The sequence below is a fragment of the Equus caballus genome, chromosome 25, assembly GCF_041296265.1.
Source record: "Equus caballus isolate H_3958 breed thoroughbred chromosome 25, TB-T2T, whole genome shotgun sequence".
Taxonomy (NCBI): domain Eukaryota; kingdom Metazoa; phylum Chordata; class Mammalia; order Perissodactyla; family Equidae; genus Equus; species Equus caballus.
Window position 1 is genome coordinate 15,090,155 of NC_091708.1, and position 10,123 is coordinate 15,100,277.

The 10,123-nt window shown below is 39.0% G+C and overlaps 1 protein-coding gene across 1 annotated transcript in view; it reads left to right on the top strand.

Annotated features, from left to right (window-relative positions):
• Nucleotides 1-9,565, top strand: part of INVS (inversin) — a 223,837-nt gene extending 214,272 nt beyond the window's left edge. Inside the window, exon 15 of the mRNA XM_070250816.1 lies at nt 7,255-9,565. Within this exon, the coding sequence (XP_070106917.1) occupies nt 7,255-7,258 (4 nt within the window). The 3' untranslated portion in view covers nt 7,259-9,565. The remainder of the gene's footprint in view (nt 1-7,254) is intronic.
• Nucleotides 9,566-10,123: the final 558 nt, after the last annotated feature.

The window sequence follows — 10,123 nt, forward strand, 5'->3', positions numbered from 1 at the left end:
ATTTTGAATAAAGAAATACATTTTATTTTCATTTAGCCCAACATTTCCATGGAATTAATATCTTGTGGAACACAGATTAGAATAGAATTCCCCAATGCCCTGGCGAGGCTGCGGAGGGGAAAATAAGGACAGGTAGGCAAATGCATTTGAGATTTCTGACTTCAAACCTACTTTAGAAATATTTGTTTGTACTATTCAATGTAAAGAGTGGAACTGAGTTAGCAACAGTCATCAAGGGCTGTCAGAGAGTATTCAAGTTCCTACTTGAAATTTTAGCTGTGTTTGACAGCTCAGTCAACCATTGTTTACCTAGAATTTCTCCTCTTATGTAACACTAATGAAATATGGGTTCGAATGGCTGCATTTTGAAATAAGCATCAATTTTTCTGCAACATGCTGTAGTGATTGAGAGAACAAACTTCGGAGATAAGCCGTCTGAGTTGGAATCCCTGTTTCACTACTTTTTGGCATTGTAACTCTGAGGACCTTACTTACCCTCTCTAGGCTTTAGGTGTCTCCCCTGTGAAGAAGGACTATTGGAAAGACCAAATTTCAGAGACACAAAGGGGACATTAATTTTATTTATTTATTTGTTTAAAGATGGGCACCTGAACTAACATCTGTTGCCGATCTTCTTTTTTTCTCCTTCTTCGTCTTCTCCCCAAAGGCCCCAAGTACATAGTTGTATATTCTAGTTGTAGGTCCTTCTAGTTGTGCTATGTTGGATGCCACTTCAGCACGGCCTGATGAGCAGTGTGATGTCCGTGCCCAGGATCCGAACCAGCAAAACCCTGGCAAGGGAAAGCCTAGGAACTTAACCATTTGGCCACAGGGCTGGCCCCAAGGGGACATTAATTTTAAATGTTAGTTAACATTATCATCACCTCTTTCATTTTACCTAAAATTACCATTGCACTTCCATGTAGCTTCTGACAAATTTACTTTTTCTCCAGTGAACAAATCTATTGTAGGGTCTCACACAGAGTATGATTTATTATATGAGATTCAGATTTTTATATTATCCCTACGTATATTTATAATACATATTTTTAAAATAAAATTTCTACATAGCAATGGCAAAATAGTTTGACTTTGATATTCCTCATCTGTTCGTTTCAAAACATTTAAATGGTTTTCAAAGACTTGCCTCCCAAATAATTGAATTCACTGTTTTTTTAAAAAAAAAAAATAGTTTAAGCGTTTGAATATTTCATCAATTTTATCTTTATCTAATTTTTAAAACAATTTTAGAGATATGGCTTTCCTTTTCATCATGAGAGTTCATTCCATCTGCAAGGTAGAAAGATATTTTATAAGAGCAGAACAAAATTATGTGTGTTCCTATTAATTTGATTCTGTAAATTAACAAATATCAGTCTTTTTTCTTTTCTAGGAGAGAAAAGCTCTCTGTAAATATTATTTCGTGTTATCTCAATAGATTCTTGAAATGAGCAGCAACTGCATTGTTGACGTCTCGAAAGAAATCTGTGCTCAATGATGCAGAGGTCTTTGGGGGGAAAATGCTAGTAATTTGTGCCATTACTACCTTGCTAACTTTACTAGAGTGCCTGCAGGGTGTGACTCCTCCCCCTGAAGGCTTAAAAGTTAGCTTGGGCAGGCTTTCCCTAAGTTCACAGTAACAAGCTCAAAGGGGCTAGCGCATAAAGGCTGAGCGGCAATGTTTGGATTCATGATAAAAACACACCTGCTGCAGAGACCAGAATACTCAGGGTAATAAGCCTAGCACATCGTCTCCTTAGGGGCACAACTTCAGGGGAAGAAAAAAATGATGACCCCAAGGTTGAAGGGTGGACATTGAAATGGAGCAAAGGGAATAAGTTAAATAACCTGAACCATTCCTAGTGAGAGACCTGATGCGCCCACTTTCAAAACTGGGTTAGATCTGCCACCTGGAAAATGATTTCTGAAGGTTTCCAAGGAAGTTTCTTCCCCTGAGCAGTGTTGAACGAGCACAGCCAAGATTTTCTTCAGGGATTTCCCTTTTCCTTTGTTTAAAAGGCCAATCAATTCCTCTTCTACTCAACACATTCTTTCTTTAGCTATAAAAATAAATTCAATTGAGCTTCAGCCTTGCAATCCTAGAAGCTTGTCTTTCTTTTTAAGTGACATATCCCTACTTGAAACCAGTATATATTGTTTTTGTACTTTAACTCTAAAAGATGGAGTGTTATTTCCCTTTTCATAATTTCTATGTGGGCCTCCCACTACCATCTCCTACACACATATAAATTTACCCTTATAATATAATTATCACAATTAATTATACTATTGTACAAAAACACATTTGGGAATTAAAAAGTTTCCATTTGAATACTCGCGCAAAACAAATTGATTTTATTGTGAAATATAAGATTTTCTCAGACCTTCTGAGGCCTTGTAAAAATATCATCCTTGTAATTTGTGAATTTTAATAGACTTTTTAATTTTACTATTGCTAAATCTAAATCCTAAATTTTGATTCTATTTTCAGTGTGTACCTCAGATAACAGAAAAGACAAATGCTCTCATTTATCTTCACAGAGTACAGGAAAGGACAAAGAAAATCTTCGAGCAAAATATATTTAAATAAACAAATACACATTCATACCCTCACAAATACATGCACATTTATATCAGCTGCAGTCTAAAACTAGAAAAATTTTAAATTCATGTTTTTCCTTTTCCACTTATTCTTTTTGGATGAAATATGATTGCCAGGACTAATAATTACAAAATAAGAAAGCTAACTTGTCTGTAGCAAATGGTTCACAGATATTTCCTATGGATACAGAAGCTACTTTTTTTGTAAAGCAGTAAGTTAGGTGTTCAGAGTTGAGAGAAGACCTAAGAGTGTTGTCGCCTTGCCCTAATGCAACAAGGCTGTTCTTCAATCCTCCTTCCTCCTTTGGGATCAGCTCCACGACCCAGGATGGAAAAATACACCTCAGTGTTCAAGGCTTTGAAAAATAACCAGGAAGTTTAGGAGGAACCAAGGGCACAGGTGCCAAATTCATAAAATCATCCATTTAGGCCAACTCTTTCCATTTGTACTAAGAATGATTATGTAAAGTAGATTATATATAAAATATTGCAACAAGATCTCTTGTAGCTCTCTCCCTACATCGGCTACACCTGGAAAGGCAGTAACTACTGAGAGAGAGAGCAGTGCTGGAGGCAGGCTACCAGGTCAAATCCCCTGCACCACGGTTTGAGAATTGTGTGACCTTGGGCAAGTTAGTTTATATTTCTGTACTCCAGTTTCCTTGTCTATAAAATTTGGGTGATATTAGTGCCTATTTCATTGGGTCATTGTGAGGATAAAATGGGGAGAGGGAGAGAGAATTGAGGATTGGGCACAGTCCTTGTTGTGAAGGAGGCAAAACCTTACTTCCGTCCACCTTAGGATTTCAGCTGGGGCTCTATAACCAAAAGACAGATTAACAAGAGAAAACCAGCCTATTAACACACGCGCTGCCCATCATGGGAGAGAAATCTACACAACAGGTAACTCAAAATGGCAGCCTTGAATTCCAGCTTGTATAGTATCTTCAACAAAGAGCAATACATTTGTAGAGAGGGCTGGCCTGATGGCATGGTGGTTGGGTTTGTGTGTTCCTTTTCGGCAGCCTCGGGTTCACAGGTTGAGATCCTGGGCACAGACCTACACACTGCTCATCAAGCCATGCTGTGGAGGCATCCCACATACGAAGTGGAGGAAGATTGGCGCAAATGTTAGCTCAGAGACAATCTTCCTCAAGCAAAAAAGAGGAATATTGGCAACAGTCGTTAGCTCAGGGTCAATCTCCCTCACCAAAATAATAATAAATAAATAAATAAATAAATAAATAAATAAATCTGTAGAGAAATGGAAGAACAAAAGAAAGCAGTCGTAGACTTCCAAGGTCAGCAAACTGCGGGAAGGTAACCATATGAGAGGACACCAATGGATTGCAGATTCCTCTGGTGCCCTCTCTGAGCTCAGGGGCTGGCCCGGTGGCACAGGGGTTAAGTGCGCACATTCCACTTCGGTGGCCCTGGGTTCGCCGGTTCGGATGCTGGATGCTAACATGGCACCACTTGACAGGCCATGCTGTGGCAGGCATCCCACATATTAAGTAGAGGAAGATGGGCATGGATGTTAGCTCAGGGCCAGTCTTCCTCAGCAAAAAGAGGAGGATTGGCAGCAGATGTTAGCTCAGGGCTACTCTTCCTCAAAAAAAAAAAAAAAATGAAAAGAAAGTCTTCCTTCTTCCTGATACAGGAAGAGTACCTTTCACATGTGAGTTTTATCTCATACCTTCAGGAATAAAAAGGAAGGTCAGACTGTCGTCCCTGCACTTGCTGTTTCTGAAGTGCCTTTAATTCAAAATAATTATATGCCAGAGTGGCATATTTGGGGTGACATATTCTGGTTTCCTTCACTGTCACATATCATGACAGCGTTAAATGGTGGCAAGGAAGTGGTGTAAAAAGAATTCTTATATTTTGGTGGTAGGGCTCTAAAATGGTATGCCAGCTTTTGAAAACTGTTCTTCAGTTTCTTATCAAGTTTAACATATATTTACCATATGACCCAGAAATTCCACTCCTTGATATTTACACAAGAGAAATGAAAACTTACATTCACAAGAAATTTTGTTCAAGAATGCTCATAGCAGCTTTATTCATAACTGGAAATAACCCAGATATCCATCAATAGGAGAATGAATAAATGCATTGTGATATGTTCATACTGCTTGGCAAGATAAAGGAATGAACAACTGAAACACACAACAACATGGATAAATCTCACAGACATTATTTTGATCAAAAGAAGCCAGATACTAAAGATACATACTGTATGGTTCCACTTATATGAATTTCAAGTATAGGCCAAACTGCTTTTTAGAGGCTGAACAGTGCTTACCTCTTGTAGGGTAGGAAGGAAGGAGTGACTTGAAAAGGACACGAAGGAACTTCTGTTACCAAATCAGGTTTGTTTTGCTCATCACACAATAAGCCAATCACCAAGAGGACAAATTTGCTACAGAGAAAGAGTTTATTCACAAGGTATCCAAGTGAGGAGATGGAGAACAAATCTCAAATCCACCTCTCTGAAAATTTATGGGGTAGAGGGTCAGGGTGTCTGAAACATGGGGATAGATGATGACAGGTAAGGAGAAGTGAGGTAATTGATGATCGGAGCAAGTGTAGTCATGCTTCATGGCTCTTCATAGGATATGTGTTCACAAAATGGTGGTGTTAATATGATCTGAGGGTGGAGTTTTTGGCTCCGTGACGTCAGGAGTTCACCTATCAGACACCCGCACAGGCCCAGGTGGTGGACTGGTGGTCTTGGATCTGAACCCAACAGGGGTCAACTCAGTTCCTGAAAAACAACTCAAGCATCTGTTATTGTGGTAACCCAAGCATCAGGGATGTTATCTATGAGGAACCCAATGGGAGTCAGACAATACACTGTCTGAGCAGCACAGCTAACCGTGGGCACATGAAAAACTACAAGCTACAGTGAATAACCACCTAAACATCCTTAGTTACTAGGTACCTAATCATTAATGGCTAACTGTCCACCGGTTTTACTTTTAGGGTAACCGAAAAGGTCTCTCCCTTGATTAGGATGTGGGTTACACAGGGACATATATTTGTCAAAGCTCGTCAAACCATATCCTTAAGGTCTGTGCATTTCACTGTTTTAAAAGCTAAAAAGAGTTGTATCTTAATGGAATAAGCAGCTGCTTCATCTCTTTTATTTAACAAATATATTTATTTATTTAACATTTATTGATCACTTACTTTATGCCAAGCAATTTTTCATACACTTTGTTATAAGCACTCTCAGGTAATCTTATAACGAGTCTATGACTTAGGTATTATTACTATTCTACAGCAATCTATTACATATTGCTAGGAGAGGTTAAGTAACTTAACCAAGCTCACACAACTAGTCAGAGATATTGCTAGGGGTAGAGGTCTTTCCACTTACAAAGCTATCCTGTCTTCCTTACTTCAGACTGACGTTATGATTCAGTTCCACAACTAGAACAAATCAGGTTAATTGTAGTTCACAGTTACATGTACTTGTAAAAATTATTTTTTCAGTTTTTGACAATTTCAGACTCCTGACCCACAGAGCTGTGAGATAATACATGGGGCTTGTTTCAAGCCACCATTTTTATGGTAATTTGTCACAAAAGCAATAGAAAAATAATGCAGATGTCTTGCTCTTCAGACTGGACACCAGCCAGTGCCAAAGGACTGTCCATGCAGGATGACATGGTAACCCCCAAACACCTAGGACCCTGCAATAGCCATGTTAAATGTTAAATACGCTTTTCAAAAATAAAACAAATTCTAACTGAAGAATCTTTTGGTACCTAGGAGCAGAAAGCCATTCAAGCGACTCAGATTAAAGGAAGTTTGTTGTTAGACTATGAGAGAAAACCTCATGGACCACCAGCGCAGATAATGAAGCTAGTCATTCCACAGAGGAAAAGGGGTCCAAAAGCATTCCTGGAAAAGGTTTGCCCTCACACCTTCAAGCAAGAGTAGAGTGAGACTAAACATAAAAATAGATAATGTCAACAAATTAGTTAAAATTAAACACTTCATTTCCCTCCACACTCTGCACATTCACGGCTCATTTGATAAAGCCTTCCATAAACCCTGGAGCTACGTAATTTAGGATTTAAAAAAATATCTAGAGCAGTGACACTAGTGGGATGCAAGGGACGAGGAGTGCAGAGCAGTACTTTGGATGCAGGTAGAATCCACAGGTCTCCATGATGGATTGGGTGTAGGAGTGAGAAAGAAGGAAGAACTGTGTACGATCCCCAGGATGTTAGCTCCTCTCTAAGCTCCAGGAGGACAAATACAGAATCTTTACTTTCCTTATCTTTGTATCTATAGTATTCAGCACATAGTAAGAGCTCAATAAAGATATTTGTTGCTGGATAATAGAAAACCATTGCATATTTTTTTCAGCAGGGGAATGACATGATCAGATTTGGTACTCACATAGCTAGCACTCACAGCAGTGTGGAGGCTGAGAGGGTGTGGCAGAGACTGAGTGCTGTCTATCAAAATCCAGTCTTCTTTTCTTGCTGAGCATGCAGCTAGCCTCCATTTCCAGCCTCTCTTAAGTTAGGTATGGCCATGTCAGAATGTTCTATCCAAAGGAATGTGAGATGGAAGTGGTGTGCTCCACTCCCACGCAAGCACCAGGCTGAACCTTTTTCTACTTTCTCTTTTCACCAGCTGAAATATGGACATGGTGACCCTGCCCCAATCGTACAAATGAGGAAAAATGTCTGAACAGATGGCAGAGACACAAGACGGAAGGAGTTTGGATGGCTGAATCAGTATATGGAAGAGAGTCACTTGCTGGCTTGGAAACCCATCACTGACTAATTGCCCCTAGGAGGTTTCAGAAGCATTTAACTGTTTCTCTAAATAGCTTTTTTCTTTTTCTGTTATAAGAGATGCAATCAACAACCACCCTGAACCAGACTGAGCCCCAACATAAGAGTAGCGCCTGCGCAGATGAGCGAACTGAGCCTGCGCAAGACAACACCCACCTCTCTTTTTTGAATAGTCCTTCCCCATCCTAAGTAAAAGGCCCCTGCTGTCCCGTGCTCACGGGGACAGCCATGACTTTGGAAATGATTCCACATAGTCTCCTATTTGCTGAAAATAAGCCTTACTTTGTGTGGCAACTACTTCTGGTAGAGAGTCTGATTTTAACTCTCCAGGAAGCGAACCCACTTTGGTTCAGTAATAAACCTACTCTGGAAGGAGATGAGAAATGAACTTATTGTTCTTTAAGCCGCTGAACTTTGAAGGTCTATTTTTTTTGTCAACATAGCCAACCTTACTAATGCAGGGTGGGAGTTAGAGAGTGACAGTAGAAACAGGACTATTTTAATAACCTGTGTAAGAGATGATGAATACCTGTGATGGGATTGGGGTGGGATGGGTGAAGAAAAGACATGGGATATTTATAAAGTACACTCAACATGATTGCTTTACCTTCCAATTTCTTAAAATGCTGACAGTTCCTGCAAGGAGACTTTTATCCCCACCAGTTAACTAAAACTTTTCTTTCAAAAATTATTAGAGACCTAACCACACCCATTCAACTTCTAGGCAAGAAATAAAAGAGTAGGAATCTAAATCTATAGGCATTTGGGAAACATGAGACTAAAACAAACCAGAGACATTAGTGACAAGTAATAGACCCAACTGTTGAAATAGCAATAACAAAAGACAAAAGAACACAAATCCTATGTGATGATTTAAAATGTGGAATGATTTAAGATGTGGAAGGCTCCTAACATTTTTTTGCGGGGGAGACAGTGAACATTTGTTAATATTTTTAAAGATATTTCCTGTCCTCCCAATAGAAAAGAACTATGGGCTATTAATAATGCCCCAAATTTAAAAACAACATAAGTGCTCAACAATAGGACTTTGGTCAAATTGAGTATAACAAATTCGTATTAAAAAAATACTCTGCAGTCATTTCAAATCTTACTGTACATAAATACTTATTAAAATGAAAGTGTTAACACTGATATTTAGTTTAAAACATGGTTAAAATACAGTAAGTACAGTAAGTTCCCATTTATTTGCATTTTTTTGAGTATGTAGAAAATAGTCTGGATGAAATCTCACCAAAATGTTAGAGGTAGTTATCTATGCTCGTGTGATTAAAGGTGGTTTTCTTTTCCTCATTTTTATGTAGACAAAAATTTTGTATTTTTTCTAAATTAATTGATATTAATCGATTAATTAGAATTAAAAATAAAAAGATGCTCAATATCACTAATCACTGGCGAAATGCAAATCAAAACCTCGTTGAGATACCACCTCACACCCATTGGAATGGCTACTGATGAGGATTTTTAGGCTGGTTACTTTTAAAACTGCAGATGAGAAGCAGGCTCCGAGGACTGGAAATTTGCTTGCCCTTTTGAGACATTTGCGTTTGTGAAGGAAGGGGGGATGACCTTGTAGGGACCTGAAATTGGCCACCCCAGGATATGTCTCTTTGGCATCAGGATTGTTTTGGGCTGATTGCTTTTGATGGGCTGGGACAGGGAAGGAGGCTCTGGGGAATGGAACTTGCCCTTCTTGGGACACATTTACATTTGTAAGGTAAATCTCTACCTGTAAAACGTGCCTCCCTCTCTGTACCAGGAAGAAGAGGAGAGATGACCTTGTCCCTAGAAGCTCTTAATGGGGAAGGCAAGAACTTAAGTTGGTTGCTGTCTGGCAATCTCATGTAACTGGTTTAGGGTGGTGGCGTCTAACCTTTCTAACCTTTACTTAATCCGATTTGATTCTTGTCTAAAAGTCATGGGATCACCCAATGACCAGACCCCACCTGCACTGATACCATTTTAACTTTTTTTCATGTTCTTTCCTTTGTCTTGTAAAGAGATGAATCATATACCTATGCCTTAAATTTAGCTCTAACCCTCAACTCGGGGCAGCAGAAGCTCTGACTGCCCATGGGTCCTGTCCCCATGCTACACTATTCTCTAAATAAAAGAGCACTACTGCCAGATCTTAAGAGTCTAAGAAATCTTTCTTTCGACTCCTTGGCTCACCGACCCCGCATCAAATGTCCCTGCTTCCCTTTGCTCAGGAAGAGCCATGACTCTGGAAATGATTCCGCATGGTCTCCTGTTTGCTGCAAATAGACCTTACTTTGTGAGACAACTACTTCTGGTGGAGCGTCAGACTCGCCAGGAGGGAACGACTTTGGTTTTGATAACAGTTTCTCTTGGCAATCACACAGTTTCATTTTTCACTTAGAAATCCCATTAGCCCAACTATATTACAGTATTTTTACATCATCAACATTATTTCAAGTCCCACGCACATTGTACAAACAACGTTCACAAAACAGAGTATATCTATCTTAAATCACATGCTTTCGATCTTCACAAAGCAATCATATGTGCCTATATTTATCAATACCTGATAGTAAGGCATTTAGAAAATATTTTTTGATCAATAGGCATTCAAATTGCAGCTTAGCTCAAAAATAGTGAATCAAATAAATCAACATTCGAAATAACTTCCAAAGGTGAAAAAAGAAGTTTCTTTAAAAAATTCTTTC